Source organism: Canis lupus, chromosome 14, assembly GCF_003254725.2.
Source record: "Canis lupus dingo isolate Sandy chromosome 14, ASM325472v2, whole genome shotgun sequence".
NCBI classification, from domain to species: Eukaryota; Metazoa; Chordata; class Mammalia; order Carnivora; family Canidae; genus Canis; species Canis lupus.
In genome coordinates this window covers 6450734-6470720 of record NC_064256.1, presented here as the reverse complement: position 1 = coordinate 6470720, position 19987 = coordinate 6450734, and the positions used below count along the sequence as shown (strand labels likewise).

Below are 19987 nucleotides of genomic sequence, written 5' to 3'. Positions count from 1 at the left end.
AAGGTAATTAATTTAAGGTAATTAAGTTAATTTTAAAAGGAAATAAAATTACATAAATAATGTTTTCAACCCACAAAGTAGCACAAAGAAAGACCAAAAAAAAATTTACCAAAGGCAATACACCAAAAATGTTAACAATAGCTGCCTTTAAGTAATGGAATAATAAGTGATCTTTCTTCTTTTTCTTCATACTTTTCTAAATTAAGCATATATTACCTTTATAGTTAAAAAAATGAGATATTCAAGAAACATTTTCCCTAATTTAAAAAGTTTACTTGTTCCATAAACAAGGGATTCTAATTTTTAAAATATTGTCAAAGCAAGTCATCCATGCCATTCTGTAATAGCAATTTCTACATTTAGAAATACCTTTGGAAGATTGTAGACATGACGCTGGTAGATTAGCTCATAATGGGGAGGGTTGATAGCACTTTGATAAATGCAAAAAACATTCTCATTTGTCACATCTGTAAAAAAAGTATGCTACATTAAAAAAACAAGCCAACCTCTAGACATATCTCATGTGAAAATCTCAACTCATTCTTTAGGAAGTTTATACCTGGTTTATTTGGTGTCTGAACAAAGTGCTGAGAAGTAAATGTTTTTCCATCAGGGTACTTAGGATGTGGAGGTAATCTGGAATCGAGGTAGGTGCAAAATACATGCATGATGATCTGAAGATGAGGAAACAATTTTTCAAAATCAGCATGAAAATCTATCATGGCTTTAAGCCTCTGTCTATAATGACTCCAATTTTTAAATTTTTCCCTAAAGAGAGAACTAGCAAAAAATGCTTTCAAGTGGCTACATTTCTAAGATGAAACCAAAAAATGAAAAGAGAAAAAAGCAAGACATTCCCAGTTTTCTGTTAAGTGAATCACTCATACTCATATAGATAACAAAAAAAGAGAGAGAAATACACATATATTCTCAATTTGAGTATCAGCATTTGAAACTTCATTTTTACACATTTAAAATAAAGAACACGATCTTGAAAAACTCTTAAATGCTCAAAAACATTATACTCTTTGATCTCATCAATCTTAATTCTAGGAATCTTTTTTTTTTAATTTAGAGTGGGGGGGCATGTGGGGAGGGAGAGAGAGAATTTTAAGCAGGCTCCACTCCCAGAATCTTATATGGGGCTTGATTTCATGACCCTGAAGAGATTATTACCTGAACCAAAATCAAGAGTCAGAGACTTGGGATCCCTGGGTGGCGCAGCGGTTTGGCGCCTGCCTTTGGCCCAGGGCGCGATCCTGGAGACCCGGGATTGAATCCCACGTCAGGCTCCCGGTGCATGGAGCCTGCTTCTTCTCCCTCTGCCTATGTCTCTGCCTCTCTCTCTCTCTCTGTATGACTATCATAAATTAAAAAAAAAAAAAAAAAAAAGAGTCAGAGACTTAATTAACCAGACTGAGCCACTTAGGCTCCCCTAGGAATCTTTCTTAAAGCCATAATCCCAATTAAGAAAAAAATATGCATCATGATATTCCTTTCAATACTATTTAAAACAGAAACGATATAATTCTTGAACTTTTAATTCGAACGTAGAACAGTTAATTGTGTAATAATGAAAAAAATACTTAAACATTTCCAAAGTGAAAAAAAAAAAGAACACAAAATTTTATGTGTGATTGCAACTATGATAAAAATATCAAAAAATAGTACAATCTAAGTAAAAGGGGAAAAAAGAAAATAAACCAAAATATTAACAGTGGTAAAGATGCTGGTAACATTTAAAATTTTTATTTCTACCTTAATTTCTAAATTCTTTAATACTTTTTTTTTTTTTTTTAAGATTTTGTTTATTTACTTCAGGGGTGGGGAGAACACAGAGGGAGAATAAGAAGCAGACTCTCTGCTGAGCAGGGAGTCCAATGCAGGGCTGGAGCCCAGAACCCTGAGATCATGACCCAAGCCGAAGGCAGACAACTGACTGAGCCACCCAGGCACCCAATACTTATTTTTATAATGGAAAAATAAAAGCATGTACATCCAACAACATGGAAAAATGTTAAACTGAAAAAAACAAAACTAGGGACTTACAGCAGAATCAGTGGGCAGGTCTGTATCCCACTTGCGTCCTTTGAAGTCTCCACCTCTATTCCATCGAAATGAACTCATGCAGCCTCCCTGAGAAAGTTCTAGAGCAACAAAGATGAAATTTAAAAGGAAGAAGAAGAAAGAGGGAGGAAGAAGAAGGAGGGAGAAGGAGAAGAAGGAAGAAGGAAAAATAAGAAGGAAGAAGAAAAGTTGTCAAAGTCCAAGGGGTTACCATAAGGGAAGCATATCATTTTAAATACCTGATGAAAACACTCAAACATAAAGCAATACAAGATATAAAAGATTGACTTACACATTACCATGAAGAAAGAATGAATCAGACAAATTCATAATGTGGGTTAAAATGTGATCTTAAAAAAGTCAATGTTGTCTGGGGAAAAAAAAGTGGGGCAGAGTGGTTCTAGAGAAAGAGACCGAAGAAAGATAAAACAACCTAAGGTAATGTGTGAACCTAGACTCTATTCTGGTTAGGAAAAACAAAGGGTATGTAACATTCTTTGAACAATTGGGAAATTTGAATATGAACTGTATATTAGATGAAATTATAGAAATATTGCTAATTTTAAAGGTCTGTTGTGTACTGGGGTTATGTAGGAGAATGTTCTTATTGTTAGGAACTTACATGCTGAAAACCAATCATGTCTGTATTGAATTTCAAATGGCAGAGCAAAGAAATAAAAAGTTCCTGTGTATGTATGTAGAGAATCAAGGACAGCGAAATGTTGGTAACTATTCAATCTAGAAGGCCTATATGGTGTTCACTGCACTTTTTAAGCTTTTTTGTATATTTGATATAGAATATAATAACACTCTCTATGTACCTTACATATATGTGCACAAACACACACATTTTTTTGGGAAATACAGATACCCTGCTATCAGGCAATCTTGTCAAAAACTGTAACCTGGATTTATAGGAAATACAGAGAATCTTGTAAAATTGCACTCCATGGGGATATAATTCAGTAAAATCCGCAACTCTACAGGACAAACAATCCATTTTTTTCAGCAAATAAGTTGCAAAGGAAAAAAAAAAAGGACAGACAGGACACCTTTAGCTTGAAAGGAACTTCAACGCTGCATCAACCAGTCACACCATGTGATGATATCTGAATCCCAATTCAAATACCAAAAAAGTAATTACACATTTTATGAGATGGTTGGACATTCATACATAGGCTATACATTTCATGATACAAAGAAATTGTTAAAAAAAATTAGGGGTCACAATTGTACTGTTTTTAAAAGGCCTAATCATTGAGACATATACAGAGCTACTTACAGATGAGGTGACAACATATACAACAAGATAACAAGATATATAATACAGGAAGGGAAGAGGCAGATGGGGGTAGAGATGGGGCCAGGGATGCCCAGGCACTAAAGGCTGCAGGGACCAGGGGCTATGTACAAGAGGCTTGAGTATACTGTCTAGTTTTATAATATCTGAATTTTCCTTATAATAAAAAGGTGTTTTGTTTTTTTTTAAGATTTTATTTATTTATTCATGAAAGACAGAGGAGAAAGAGGCAGGGACACAGGCAGAGGGAGAAGCAGGCTCCATGCAGGGAGCCTGATGTGGGACTTGATCCCGGGTTTCTAGGATCACACCCTGGACCAAAGGTGGCAGTAAATCACTGAGCCACTCGGGCTGCCCAATAAAAAGTTTCTTAAGTCATGATAGATGCTTATTCTTGAACCCTAGTCCAAAACTAAGGGAGAGAGGGGGGCACCATAATGTTTTCAAATTAAAATTTATGATAAATCTGAAGAGTGAAATACTATTTCTAAAACTTGTTTTAGTGATGAGAACACTTTACAGTTTTTCAAATAAAACCAGGGAATCATAAAGACATCAAGAATATGTCTTGATATTCAAGACATGATATGTCAGGAATATCAAGGAGGCTAAATTTCCTGATTCTCATATTAGTCTCCTCAGAAGATCATATTTTCCTCCAAATAATCCAAATATAACAGAAATACAAAGAAGTAACATATTAAACATGAATGATAAGAATTGAGAGAAAGAAGGATCAACATGCTCAAACTATAAAGAATGTCATAGTGGCATCCATTCTTGGTAGTTAAAATGAGTGAAATATTTACTTGAGCCCATGTAGCTCATAGTTGTTTCCCCATACAGAATAAAATTAATTAACAGATTCAGGGCTAAATATATCATTTTGATGTTTTAAGCACATGAAATATAAATCACAAGTTGTTCAAATATAAGCCTTAATTAAACCATAATTAAATATATATCTATTAAATATAAGATACTTAGTGATACTTAAAATGTTTTTCCTTGTTACTTTTTTGAGAGAAAGAGAAAGAGATGGGGGAGGGGAGTTGGAGGGAAGGGGCAGAGGGAGACAGAGAGAATCTTAAACAGGCTCCACACTCAGTGCAGAGTCTGACATGGGACTTATCTAACAATCTCGACATCTTGACCTGAGCTAAAACCAAGAGTTGGACGCTTAACCACTGAACCACCCAGACACCCCTGCTTGTTACTTTTATTTATAAAATCTCAAAGTGGTAAAATTTTTTCCTCTTAAAATTACTAGTTACCTTTGATCCTTTCAAACAAGTATTCCTGATTTGGTGTAAGGTCTAGATACTGCACAATTGTATTCAACGTTGGAATGAGAGGTGCTTTGACCAGAGCAGCTTGTTTCAAGCTAGTAATACTAGCCTCTGTTAAAAATAAAACACACAGGACACAGATTATTCTTCATGCGGGTCTCTTAAACAACTTAAAATGCTCTTCCCCCAATAGATGCTAAAGGAATAAATGAAAGCAATAATAGTTTTAACAACTTGCATTATCTACTTACAATTTCTTTTTATCATTTCTGGCATGGTGGTCAGATTTATAAACACAGACACCATATGCACACACACTCCAAAAGCAGCAGCCAAATCCATTCTGACAAAACTAATACACAAAATATTTTTGTGGGGTATGTATCAAAAGATACATGACAGCTTTCAGAATCAGGTTGAGTTAAAAGTTGCCTGTTATGCCACTGACAAGCAGAAACTTTTTATGACAGTGATTTCTCTTATCATGAATGACAACTACACACAGAAATTAAACTGACAGAAATTTCAGAATGTCTAACCTTACTAGTAATATTCAATGTTGGGGAAAAGGCATTCTTCTATGTGACATGGTTGCTAGAGTATAAACTGGCATAAGCTTTTCAAAAGTCTTGCTGTATTTATTCCTACTGAACTAACAACTCCACTTCAAATAAATTATCCCTAAAAAATAATTACAAATGTACACAAAGATTTAGATAAGATGATATTTACTCACAGCATTATTAATAACAGAAAGGGAAAAAGCTCTACATTTCATATAATAAAGATGGGTTAAATACATTACACATGCGACAAAACAGTATGACCCCAATTTATTTAAAAACATATGCATATATGTACTATCTCCCCTCAATTCCTAAATATACACTTTTAAAACTTTAATGTTCTTAAATCATGGTATAACTTACAATTGAGATAGTATCATAACCAAAAATATTTGGTTGTGACTTAAAATTGATATCTCTGGAAACAGAATTATGGGTAATACCTTTCTTTCTGTACTTCTGTCTCTACTTTCCAGCCTTTCTACAATGATCATAATATATATTGCATTTGTAGTCACAAAGCAATGCCACTTTTTTTAAAAAGCACATCACACTAGTAAAATGTTGTGGAAAATACACATTTTAATAGCTCTCCCCTCCCTAACACCTATTTTTATAGCTTTTAAAGAACGCTCAAAGAGGACAGGCACAGGTTCAAATAACATTACCAAGATCTAGAAAGTAACCATTCTGGATTTCGGAGTCAGAGAGCTCTGGTCTCAAATCTCTGTTCTGTGACACTGGGCAAATTACCTAGGCTCTCTGTGTCTTAGCCTCGTCCATTAAATGGGACATTAACAGCTAGCTTTCAAGGTTAATGAGAGGGTCTGTAAATTACATATGAAACTCTTGGATACTCAAGAAATAGATGCCTTTGGGATATAAAATTCTATTCTTAGTCCAGAGGACAAATATTGATTAAAAGACACCCCATATAAGTAGAAAGTAGTAATGTGCAACCCAAAGCACTTAAATATTTCAAGGAGAAATTTATTCTCTAAAAAGAGGTGGTTGACTATTATTCCTTATTTATTTTGAAATCTAATTACTTAACATTAAATAAGTTATGGTATATATATTTTAGACAAATTATAGGGAATCTTAACAGCTTTATTTTTTGTAGGTAAGAATTGAAAATCGGTGATTTTCTTTTTAAGATTTTATTTATTTACTCATGAGAGACACACAGAAAGAGAGAGAGACAGAGACACAGACAGAGGAGAAGCAGGCTCCATGCAGGAAGCCCAATGTGGGACTCGATCCTGGGACTCCAGGATCCCGCCCTGGGCCGAAGGCAGGCGCCAAACTGCTGAGCCACCCAGGAGTCCCCCAAAATAGGTGATTTAAATTAGCATTGTTACACACATTCCTTATGCTTTGTACAACTTTGGAATTAGTATCTGATAAGGGACTTGTATCTAGAATATATAAAGGAAACCTCAATGATAAAAAAGATAAATAATCCAATTTAAAAATGGCAAAGGATCTGAAAAGACATTTCTCCTAAGAAGATTATGAATGGCCAATAAACACATGAAAAGATGCTCAACATCAGTAGTCATCAGGAAAATGCAAATCAAACCCACAATGAGAAACTGTTTCATACCCATTAGGATAACTGTAATAAAAAAAGACAGAGAAATATGGGTGATGATGTGAGAAAGTGAAACCCTCAGACACTGTTGGTAGCAATGTAATATGGTACAACTACTTTAGAAAACAGTCTGGCTGTTCCTCAAAAGGTTAAACATGGAGTTACCATATGGCTCAGCCACTCTACTTCTAGAGAAATTAAAACATACAACCATACAAACACCTGTATACAACTGTTTATAGCAGCATTATTCATAATAGCCAAAAAGTGAAAACAACCCAAATGTCAATCAATTGATATGTGGGTAAACAAAATACAAAAGATCAATAAAAAGAAAGTACTGATTAAGGTTACAACATGGATGAACCTTGAAAACATATTAAATGAAAGAAGTCAGTCACAAATGACAACGGTTGTATGATTCCATTTATATGAAGTATCCAGAATGAGTCTACCTACACTGGTAGTTGCCTTGGGCTAAGGGATGAGTGATGGAGGAAACAGAGTATGTGGAGTTTCTTTTTTGGGTGGTGAGATACTCCAAAATTGCAGGCTTTAAATGGGCGAACTATATGGTAAGTAAATTCTATTTCAATAAAACTCTTATTATAACAAGGGAAGTTGTTAAATAGCCCAGTATAACAAGAAAATTTCTACTTGGCGGATTCACTGAAGGTAAATCAAATGTTGGGCTCTATTTTCACATACCTCCTATCTGAAGCTCAGGACATCCCATTCGTCTCATTTGTGTGCTGACAGACTCGATCTCCTGTACCAATGGCACTAATATTGTCTCATTGATCCACTAGAAACAAGGCAAAAATTTTACACACATAATTCTAAAGCATTTCTCAAACAATTATTTTCATGAAATGCTAAGAATATTTTTACTGTCTTCTACTTGAATATTAACAGAGTATAGTGAAAGAGAATGAAGTAGCAGCTACGGAAGTCTAGAGAGTTCAGTAAGCAAGCTAGGAAAGTAAGTCAACTAATTATATTCTTAAAGCATGTATGCCTCCATACTGCTGAAGAACATATAAAAATTTCAGTTATATGTTAAGTTTTTCTTTTTTAAGATCCATTCATTTGAAAGAGCAACAGCACAAGTGGGAGGAGCAGAGGAGAAGGAGAGAGAATTCCAAGCAGACTCCGTGCTGAGCATGGAGCCCAATGCCACGCTTAATCTCATGACCCTGAGATCACAATCTGAGCTGAATCTGAGTTGAATGCTCAACAGACTGTGCCACCCAGGTATCCCATGTAAGTTTTTCTTAAAATTTTTATGATTATTATACTTAGCTAAAAGGATAATTTCTAATTTACATTTCTATAGTAATTATTATTTTAAATATATATATAATTTAATATTTTATTTATTTATTCATGAGAGACACACAGAGAGAAAGGCAGAGACAGGCAGAGAGAGAAGCAGGCTCCATGCAGGGATCCTGACGTGGGACTCAAGGACCAAGCCCTGGGCGCTAAACTGCTGAGCTATCCAGGGATCCCCTAAAAATATATTTTTTAAAGATTTTATTTGAGAGAGAGAGAGAGACAGAGAGACAGAGAGAAAAAGCATGAGATGGGGGAGGGTCAGAGGGAAAAGCAGACTCCCTGCCGAGTGAGGAGCCTGATGCAGGGCTCAATCCTGGGACTCTGGGATCATGACCTAAGCCAAAGACAGAAGCCCAACTGACTGAGCCACCCAGGTGCACCATCACACATTTTTTTATGTCATGTTAATATTTTGTAATTAATAAGACAGTTTTTCAAACTAACATAATTAATTAACTCAGAAGGCTTACCCAGTTCCCTAAATATGAGGAAATAGATCTATTATACATATCAGATCTACTAGTTTATAAATATTACAGTATCACTTTAGGACCAGAAACTTCAAATGCTACTTTGGATGGCTAATGTCAAACTAATTCTGAGATATGAAAAGATTGCCCAAGTAAATAGCACATTTGAACTGTGTGTTATGAGTTTAATGTATGTGCTAATGGCAACTTCAACTACTACTTCTGTTTAACCATAAAATGGAAGGATGAAAAAGGTTCAGATGAAATACAAGTATGCAATTCCTTATATAGTTTGTGAATTAAGAAACTTTTTATAAAACAAAGTTTTTTGGTAATCCATTTAGCAAGCAAATTGAATATATTTGCAAGATCTGAACTGAATTCCCACGAGGCTATTTACAGACTTTATCCCACTTAGTGTAACCATTTATATGCTATGCTGCAAATATTAAGGTGGTTGATTATTGAATGCTAACCAGACTTTGCTAGTAGTTTTACAAAATATATGGCATATGCATATTTTTCTTTTTTTTATCCCCCACCCCCCCCCACACCCTGCCCATCTCTCTGCATATTTTTTTTTTATCCAAAAAACTTGATATTTCAAACTTGTAAGTAGAAATAAAAGGGAGTATAGTTCTAGGGCATCATTTCACTTATTCATTCTTCCAACATGTATTCAACACATTCCACTTGCCAGCCACTCTTAGGCTGTAACAAAATTACCTAAAGGTTCAGAATTATATACCCTATGCTATACCTTTCACCTCTATGAGAGATTTTTACGTTTAAAAAGCCATCCAGTCTCTGGTTCAAGAAAATAGGCTATTTTCAATACTCCCTCTTGATACTCTATTAAAATTATAGCAAGAGAATAAAAAGGAGTACAAGTGATTTCAATAGATTTCTAGAAGATGTAGAGTGGACGCATGAGTGCTGAAAGATGGACGAGTTGAAGAAGCTGCAGCCTCCACAGGAATCTATGTGGAGCCCTGAGTGGAGGAGAGCTCGTGGACCCCTCAGCACTTGGGACCTACTGGTACTTCCAAGAGTGGGAAGGAGGCAGGGTTGAAATGAGTTGATTCACTTGCTCTTCCAGGCCAAAGAGAGAGTTCCTCTCCAAAACAACTGAAAAAAGTGAAATACTCTGAACTGGCTTCTAGTATATATTACTTTATCTATCTTAAAAGTTCTCTGGGGGCAAGGGCATCATTTGTTTCCCTCGCATTTCTAGAGTGTTATAGGTTCTGACAGGAAAGCTCTTTGAAAACAAAACAAAGAAGAAGCAAATAAAATCGAGCTACTGGGCAAGGGAAGATCTTAATTAAATATATTATTCCTTTATCCACTCAAAATAAACTGATTTACTAAATATGGAGAGAGGAAAAAATCCAATGAAAATAGACACCATAAGATAAATGTGTTTATCCTTACATATGTGCCATCCATATTGCAATTTTAATAATAACTAATTCTGATATTCTAAGTAGTAATTAACACCTCTAAATGATATTCTAATAACATACTTTGCATATAAAGAGGCACTAGTATTGTCCAAACAGTAATGTCAGAACTTACATTTCTGAATTTAGCTGTCCATGAATCCATATGATCAAGAAGTTGTCTATTCATAGTCACTCTTGCCCAAACCTATTAAAAATATGTTTAAAATGAACAATCAGTGAGGAAAAATTTTGCCAGAAATTAGTCACTTTCCTCCACTTTCCAAAATACATGGAAAAAAAAATCTGAAAAACAACTTCATAAACATTGGCATTGATCTAATTAATATGCAATTAAATTTCTTACTTTCTACTTGGTTGCTATTTGTGCACAGATACCTCTTTAAAATTCCTTACATTGGTATGTTTAAAGAATATTCCTGCTTTTATGAACAAAATAAAAATCTTATATTTGGTATTAAACTGATGAAGTTACAGACTGCTCAATATTCTAATCCAAGTGTATTTTTATTATTTTTAAAAAAGATTTATTTATTTGAGAGAGAGAGAGACAGTAGGGGGATGGGCAAAAGGAGAGGTGGAGGGAGACAGGGAGGAGGAGAGAGAGAAGCAGACACCCTACTGAGTGTAGAGCTCGATGTGGGGCTCAATCTCAGGACCCTGAGATCATGACCTGAGCTGAAATCCAGAGCTGGACACTTAACCGACTGAGCCATCCAGGTGCCCCAAATCCAAATGCATTTTATTTTATTTATTTATTTTTGCATTTTATTTATTTATTTATTTATTTATTTATTTATTTATTTATTTATTTATAAAGATTATTCATTTATTCATGAGAGACACACAGAGAGACAGAGGCAGAGACACAGGCAGAGGGAGAAGCAGACTCCATGCAGGGAGCCTGACATGGGACTCAATCCTGGATCTCCAGGACCACACCTGGGGCTGAAGGTGGCACTAAACTGCTGAGCCACCCAAATGCATTTTAAAAGCAAGAATCTTATATATTAAGTACAAATAGATACTTGAGACGTCTTTTTATAAATGAATGAAAAAAATGTTTTTCATTCAGGACATTAATGTCAACTATATATTACAAAGAATAAAACATACAATATAATTCAGCTTTAGGTACAAGAAGTTAGATAGGAGCTTTTTCACTATTTAATGTGTGCCAGATTTATGTTTCTAGTCAGTAAAAGTGAAGGTTACAAGGAAAAAAAAAAAGTTCCAGAAGTAGAAGAGACTTTCTAACAATCTACAATCATAAATGTTAAGTCATTTTTATTTTCCACTTACTTCCTCTGCAGCTTGTTTAGAACTGAGATCAGCTTCATCTTTGTTAGCACATGGGGCCTGAGACCTACAGGCAAGTTGATACTGAAACTTCTTTAAAGTTTGTGCATAATCTCCCATAGAACGATTGTAGTTCCAGAAAGTAGGACTGGTGGAAGGCGAGGTAGAATCTGGACTTCCTACAATGATGAATTTAAAGAGCATCAGTGTGCGCTATATTAATTTTGACATCCAGAGTTAGCTCACAAACACTGGGTATCTAGGCACCCAGGCAATGGCAATCAAAGAAGACAAAGCCCCATGGGGCTCTTCTCCTTCCTTCTCTCTCTCTCTCTTTTTTTTTTTTTTAATTTTTAAATTTATTTATGATAGTCACACAGAGAGAGAAAGAGAGGCAGAGACATAGGCAGAGGGAGAAGCAGGCTCCATGCACCGGGAGCCCGATGTGGGATTCGATCCTGGGTCTCCAGGATCGCGCCCTGGGCCAAAGGCAGGCGCTAAACCGCTGCGCCACCCAGGGATCCCTAGACAGAGACTTTAAAAAAAATTATGTTTAATGTGACTGAGATGGGAAAACAATTGAAAACATAAGAATAAAACGAGATTCTAAAGCAAATAATGCCTATTTGAAAGAGTACCAAGCAAAACCTTGAAAACTGAAAACAACAACAAACCCACGATAGATAAAAAAACTCAATGAGTTAAACAGCTGGTTAGACACTGCTTATGGAAGAACCAACCATCAATGCAAACTGATTAAAACAAACAAACTGGGGTGAGGGGTAAAACAGAAGAAGGCCAAACTACCAAATATGGAAGAAATGAAAGTATTACCAAGTCTCCACTTTGCAACCACTACTGCATTAACTCATTTGGGAGAGGACCATTAATGGATGCTAAAACCATGAGGTGAAAGGCTCTACTGGGGAAATGGGATTCACAAGTCTCAAAGTATCACACTATAGATTATTTATTAATTACCAAAGAGAAAAAAGCTAAGGTTGCCATCATCTTGACCATGTGATCTAATTTAATGTTACCAATAAAGGGACAAAATGATGTGTCTCCTGACAGTTAATGTTGAAACAAGCATAATGGCATCTAAGTTGTATTCTTGCAGCAGTCCCCCGCCAAAGTTTTTGTCCAAGAAATTACATTTAAACTGATTCAAGAAGCACCTGGGTGGCTCAATGGTTGAAAATCTGCCTTTGGCTCTGGTTGTAATCCCAAGGTCCTGGGATCAAGTCCTGCATCAGGCTCCAGCAGGGAGCCTGCTTCTACCTCTGCCAATGTCTCTGCCTCTCTCTCGTGTCTCTCATGAATAAATAAAATCTTAAAAAAATTAAAATTAAAAAATAAACTGATTCTAATCTAATCTAATAATGAAAAATGACCATGCAAATCCAAATTTGCAAAACAACTATTTGCTGATCTCTTCAAATATAAATGTCATAAAAAACAAAGTAAACAAAAAAGCACAAATGTTTCATATTAAGACAAAAGAAGCATGACAAACACAATACATGATCCCTGACTAGATCCTACACCACTAAGAGAAAAAAAATGCTACAAAGGCCGTTATTTGGGTCAACTGGAAGAAATGTGAATATGAATGATACTAGCATCTTAAGTATCATAATTATGTTACAGTTAGAAAATGTTCATGTTTTTAGATGTGTGTGAACTAGTGAAGGATGAAGTGGCCAGTCAGCAAAAAAATGTGTGAGAGAAAGTAAATGTGAGTGCCTGGTTTCTTACTATTGGAGAAAGGAGTTTCAAATATGAAAAGAGAATATGCTGGAATAAACACTGCATAGTTGGACTGCAATTAGAGGTATTAGTACGAACTCAGGGTTTTTACTATATATCAACAGACAGATACAGAAATTCATATAGGGGTGTGTGTGTATCTAAATATATTCCTAGCTTTCTTTTGAGAAGACCTGGAGTAATGATGTCCCATCAACAGTGACATATGCAGAGCCTGGACAGTAATTTCTAAATATCATTCTCCACTAAAAAGCAATCATGACCCCCTGGAGAAACAGTCTACACTGACTCCAGAGCTAGTTAACCAGGGAAAGTGCAAGAGGAGACTGAAATATCTTGTGGTGCTACAAAGTTCAACAACAAAAACAGAAGTCAAAGGATCCCACTAGCCAAATCTGAGAGAATCTAACCACCAAAATAAATGACATCATTGGGGAGAAGAAAAAGTTCTATTTCTCAACAGAATGCCAACAAATAAGTTTAAAAGGTGGTTACACAACAATGTGAATGCACCTAACACCACTGAATTATATACTTAAAAATGGTTAAAATGGTAAATATTATGCATATTTTATCACAAGAGATGTTTAAAAAAATGTAAAAGGCAATAATAAAGAAATGATGGAATTAGCCACTAAGAGAACCAACATAGTAACAATTTTGAAAAGAAACTTAAAAGGATGTTAAAGCTAAGTCAAATATGATGAGGAAGAGGATATTCATACAGCCTCAAAGTAGCTCCTCACAAAATACTTATTATTTACAAATTAATTTATACAAAATACTAAATTATTTAAAACCTACAGAGGATTAGAAGTATAGGGATGGACATAAATATACTAGGCAAACACTAACCAAAAGAAAATTAGTATAGCTGTGTTAATATCAGAGAAAATAGGGATCCCTGGGTGGCGCAGCGGTTTGGCGCCTGCCTTTGACCCAGGGCGCAATCCTGGAGACCCGGGATCGAATCCCGCATGGGGCTCCCGGTGCATGGAGCCTGCTTCTCCCTCTGCCTGTGTCTCTGCCTCTCTCTCTCTCTGTGACTATCATAAATAAATAAATAAAAATTAAAAAAAAAAATATCAGAGAAAATAGACTGGAAGGCAAAAAGCCTAAGGAGATAAAAATGAAAGGAATAATTGACCATAATGATGTTAACAATCCTAAATTTATATGCACTCAACATAATTTCTTATATATTTAGCAAATTTGACAGAATTATAAGGAGACATTTAATAGAAGACAGAATTATAAGGAGACATTTAATAGAAGACAATCAGTGGAAGCTTTTAATGTGCTTTTTTACTAATAGGTCGAGTGGATGAAGGTTAATAAGATAAAGAATTTAAGAGCATCTTCAAGAAGTCTGGTTCAGGGGCGCCTGGGTGGCTCAGGTGGTTAAGCATCTGCCTTCAGCTCAGGTAATGATCCCAGGGTCCTGGGATCAAGCCCGCATCAGCTCCCTGCTCAGAGGGGAGTCTGCTTCTCCCTCTCCCTCTGCCATCCACCCCCACCTTGTTCATGCTTGCTCTGTCACTCTCGCAAATAAATAAAATCTTAAAAAAAAAAAAAAAAGAAGTCTGGTTCAATGAACAAATATGGAGCCCAGTATTTAGAGACTATGCATTATTTTCAATATACCAATAACCATTTCTAAAAAGTGATCACAAAGAAGGCCTAAATGCAAGTGTTTAGAAACACCAAAGAATTGAACAGGGTACAGTTCACAATCTCTAGCTGTAGCACAATTAACTTAGAGGAAAAACAAAAGATAACCAAGTCTTCATTTCATATGTTTGGAAATGAAAAGCAAAACTAATCACTAACAAAACTTATAAGCAATAATAACAACACTTCTAAATAATTTCTATGGACCAAAGAAGAAATGAAAATGGAAACCAGAAAAAATATCAATAAGACAAAGATATGTAGAGAAAACAACATAGGTTGTTCTATGCATTACACTCTATAATTTTCAGTAAACTTGAAATATTTCAAAATTTAACAAGAAGAAAAAAAGCATGTATCAACAAATAACAAGATCATATTGATTTGTTTCTTTGACATTTCTGGCACTTTCAGGCAAAATTAAATTAAAAATCAATGGAGAGATTTCAAGTGACACAAAGAGCCATGGTCCAATAACTGACTTCCTCATTGTGGCCATGCTTTAGCACCTAATGTGCTTTCTGTGAAAGTTCCTGAGGGTAAAAAATCATTACTTGGCTCAATAACCTAATTTGGTTTCAAATAATTGACTTTGTTATAATCAAATCCACCCCAAATAGATTAAGATTTGCTAACGTTGTTTCCCAAAGTAAACTAAAGACAAGTTCAAAAATGTTCTGAAAAACAGCAGCACTTCTAGAGTAAATTCGTTTTCTCTCCTTTATCCCTCTCTACCACACCAATCTTCCCAAGGACCAAAAGGAGACCATTATCACTTCAATAAGCTTTACTATGTACTGCTTCATAGCCTAAATTTTATTTTTAAAAAAGATTTTATTTATTCATTTGAGAGAGAGAGAGGGAGTGGGGCGGGGGGAGGGAGAAGCAGGCTCCCCATTGAGCAGGTAGCCCAAAGCAGGGCTTGATCCCAGGACCCCAAGATCATGACCTGAGCGGAAGGCAGACGTTTAACCATCTGAGCTACCCAGACCCCCCTTGCCTCAACTTTTAAATAGAAAGCATAACTTACATTATATGAAAAAGCTTTCAATCTTAATGTAGATGAAAGGTCAAGATTTCTCAGTTCTGCTATATTTTCCTTCTTAAATTTGGTGAGCTTAATTCCAACATATAAAATATAAAAACAAAATATATTTCTCTTCTAAGCTATACAAGGTAAAAAAAAATAAGCTATACAAGGTATATTAGTAAAAAAGAAACCTTTATGTACAGGTATTAATATAATGAAAAATAAGTTAAGGATAATATAAAGTAACACCAAAAAATGTAATTAGATCTAAATAAAAACATACATATACATACCCAGCTTAACTCTGTGCTGTTTCTCTTCTTCACTTCTAAGAAAAGTATCCAAAGTTCGTAGGTCTGTCATGTAGTCTTCTTTGTCAGTAGGGGAGTTATAGACGGTGGGTGAAGAACGGTAGCGAGATCTCAATCCACTGCTCTCCACTGGTCCAACAGTAGTAGGGTATGGAGAAGAAGGAGAGGGACTATAGCTTGCCAACTACACAAAATAGAAGAACTTCTTCTTTATTGAAATTTATTTATTTATTTTTTAAAGATTTTATTTATTTATTTTATTTATTCATGAGAGACACAGAGAGAGAGGCTGAAACATAGGCAGAGGGAGAAGCAGGCTCCATTGTATGGAGCTTGAGGCAGGACTTGATCCCAGGACCCCAGGCAGATGCTCAACCACTGAGCCATTCAGGTGCCCTGTTTTGGTTTTTGACTTTCAAAAAGTAATACAGCAATTAGAATGGCCAAAATTCAAAACAATGCCAACAACTAATGTTAGTGAGGTTGTGGAGCAACATGACCCTCATTCACTGTTGGCAGGAATGCAAAATGATACAGCCACTTTGGAAGACAGTTTGGCAGTTTCTTACAAAACTAAACTAGACTTACCTAATGACCTTGGAACTGTGCTCCTTTGTATTTACCCAAAGGAGTAGAAAACATACAAAAATCTGTATACATATGTTTACGGCAGCTTTATTTATAATTGCCAAAACTTAGAAGCAACGAAGATATCCTTTAGTAGGTGAATAGGTAAATAAATTGTGGTACAGCTGGACAATGGAGTATTACTTAGCGTTTAAAAGAAATGAGCTATGGGGCACCTTGGTGGTTTAGTCGGTTAAGCATCTGACTCTTGACTTCGGCTCAGACCGTGATCTCAGGGTCGTGAGATGGAGCCCCACAGAGCCAAGTTGGCTCCAGGCTGGGCGTGGAGTCTGCTTAATATTCTCTCCTTCTGCCTTTCCCCTCCACCACCTACCCCACCCCCCAATTGCACACATGCATTCTCTCTCTTAAAAAAAAAAAAAAAAAGAAAGAAAGAAAAAGAGGGATGCCTGGGTGGCTTAGCTGTTAAATGTCTGCCTTCAGCTCAGGGCGTGATCCTGAGGTCCTGGGATCAAGTCCCACCATCAGGCTCCCTGCATGGGGCCTGCTTCACCCTCTGCCTGTGTCTCTGCCTCTTTCTGTGTCTCTCATGAATAATAAATTATATTTTTAATAAATAAATAAACAAAAAGAAAGGAAAAAAAAAGAAAGAAAGAAAAGAATAAAGAAATGAGGGATCCCTGGGTGGCGCAGCGGTTTGGCGCCTGCCTTTGGCCCAGGGCGCGATCCTGGAGACCCGGGATCGAATCCCACGTCGGGCTCCCGGTGCATGGAGCCTGCTTATCCCTCTGCCTGTGTCTCTGGCTCTCTCTCTCTCTATGTCTATCATAAATAAATAAATAAATCTTTAAAAAAAATAAAAATAAAAAAAATAAAGAAATGACCTATCAAGCCATGAAAAAGACATGGAAGAAACTTAAATGCACATAACTAACTGAAAGAAGCCAAATGAAAATGCTACATGCTGCATAAATTCCAACGACAAGATATTTTGTTAAAGGTAATTTCAGATTTATCAATTTTGCTTCTATCAAGTCCAAAAATGAGAACTACATCCCACTTTACTGTGGGAGTTGGAATGAAGGTTTCTAATCATCCCTTTTGAAAGGGGCATCCATCTTCAAAAGTTCAACTACACAACTCTTTGTAGCTTAGGAGATAATCCAACATGATAAAAGCATTAACATTTTATAAAGACATACAAAAGTTTCACATAAACAAGCAAAGAAAGAGGGCAAATATAAATTAAAAAACTAAAGTAAAAAATTATCATAGTCTCAACTGGTTTGAAAAACCCTGCAGAAAGACCCTAGAGGGTGACCCTCAGTTCATTATCTTTGCAAAAATGAATTTTTTTTCTTTCATTTTTGGACGTGGTATAAAGAACTTCTGACTAGGTATCAGGATCTGGGTTCTGTTCTTGGCTCTTTTTTTTTTTTTTTTTTTTTTTAAGATTTTATTTATTTATTCATGAGAGACACAGAGAGAGAGGCAGAGAAATAGGCAGAGGCTCCCAACAGGAAGCCTGCTGCAGGGCTTGATCCCAGGACTCCAGGATCACGCCCTGAGCCAGAGGCAGACACTCAAGCACTGAGCCACCCAGGGGCCCCTGCTCTTGGATCATAAATGGGCAATTTGGGCAAGTCAATTACCCACCATTCCTCAGTTCCCTCAGTGAGAAAATGAGGAGTTTTGACTCATTTGAGGATTTTCAAGGCAGCTCCCAATTCCAAAATAATGTGGCCAAGAGAAAAGATTCATTACCTTATTATAACCACTAATGGGAGAGTAAGTCACTCCTGGGCTATAGGAACCGCTGCCGCCTGATGACAGACCTTGCAGCTGCGGGCTATATCCAGTTATACAGCTGGTGGTGAACTTGGGGCTGGTACTGGGTGAACGAGATGGGCTATAACTCAATACACTCTGACCCTGAATTGAAGGAGAAGGTGGAGAAGGAGGGATCTGGGTTGCTGCCAGATCATGTGGAGGAGTAGTCTGTACAACTAGAAAGAAGGAAAGAATAAATAAATAAAGTGCATGCATGTATAAATTAAAATTCTATAAAAACAGATTTAATGAACTGAATCTTTTTCAAGAAAAAGAAAGCAATAGTGAGTTGGTTGCTAAATTACATAACATGTTACTACCTAAGGACACAAAGTAGTTATTTACCATTTCAAAGTAAGAGATCGACTTCAATGCAGTAAGAGTTAGTCATTTAATTTTAATTGTAATTAAATAATGGAACAAACTTTCATGAGGCTGTCGAATATTATTTCCATTCAGTTAATACAAATAGGAATGATAATCATTGGTCTTAAGACAATCTATTATAGACTTGTTTAATACAATTGAAACAGATGGCCTTAGAAGCCCCTTCCAGTTTAGTCTACAAAAAGGGCAAATTAAATTGAGAAAGATTTACTGCTAACCTTTCCCCCACCTTTGCAAAATGTATACAACACTTACCAGCTGTTTTCAACCCTAAAAGTGTTTGCTGTCCAGGGCTAACAACCAGACTTGTTGGTGCCACAGTGTATTTGAAATATCTCCAAAAATCAAATAAGGCATTTAGGCTGAAGAGGGATGCAAGGGCAAGCTCTGGAAGAGAACAATGTATTTTATTTTTTTTTAGAGGGGATAGAACATTTATGGGGGGAGGGCACAAAACTCTTCATACTTCAGGAAGTTTTTTGTTTTATTTATTTATTTATTTATGATAGTCACACAGAGAGAGAGAGAGGGGCAGAGACACAGGCAGAGGGAGAAGCAGGCTCCATGCACCGGAAGCCCGACGTGGGATTCGATCCCGGGTCTCCAGGATCCCGCCCTGGGCCAAAGGCAGGCGCCAAACCGTTGCGCCACCCAGGGATCCCTACACTTCAGTAAGTTAACGACAAAATTGAAAACTATCTTCTTATTCCTCAAAACAGTTACCATTTAATGAATGTCTATTATACATAATGTTTATTACAAAAAAGTCTATTATAGGGCATTTACTAGTGATTTTCAAAACGTTACTGGGGCACCTGGGTGGCCTGGTTGTGAGTTTGAGCCCCATGGTGGGTTTAGAGATTACTTAAAAATAAAAAATAAATAAATAAATCTTTTTTTTTTAAGATTTTATTTATTTATTCATGAGAGACAGAGAGAGAGAGAGGCAGAGACATAGGCAGAGAAAGAACCAGGCTCCATGCAGGGAGCCCAATGTGAGACTTGGTCCCAGGA

At 36.2% G+C, this 19987-nt stretch overlaps 1 protein-coding gene across 4 annotated transcripts in view; it reads right to left on the bottom strand.

Moving 5' to 3' along the window:
* TMEM209 (transmembrane protein 209) overlaps positions 1-19987 on the bottom strand; it is a 30238-nt gene that overhangs the window by 7307 nt on the left and 2944 nt on the right. For 3 of the 4 annotated variants that reach the window (XM_025471640.3, XM_025471638.3, XM_025471639.3), the window contains exons 4-13: positions 19229-19360; positions 18521-18762; positions 16151-16352; positions 11390-11565; positions 10203-10274; positions 7525-7621; positions 4642-4767; positions 2050-2147; positions 560-674; positions 370-467 (exon numbers count right to left, since the gene is read on the bottom strand). In XM_025471640.3, coding sequence (XP_025327425.1) covers positions 370-467; positions 560-674; positions 2050-2147; positions 4642-4767; positions 7525-7621; positions 10203-10274; positions 11390-11565; positions 16151-16352; positions 18521-18762; positions 19229-19360 — 1358 coding nt within the window. Of the gene's footprint in view, positions 1-369; positions 468-559; positions 675-1176; positions 1361-2049; positions 2148-4641; positions 4768-7524; positions 7622-10202; positions 10275-11389; positions 11566-16150; positions 16353-18520; positions 18763-19228; positions 19361-19987 lie in introns of those variants that run through there. The other variant, XR_007401969.1, reaches the window with a different exon arrangement.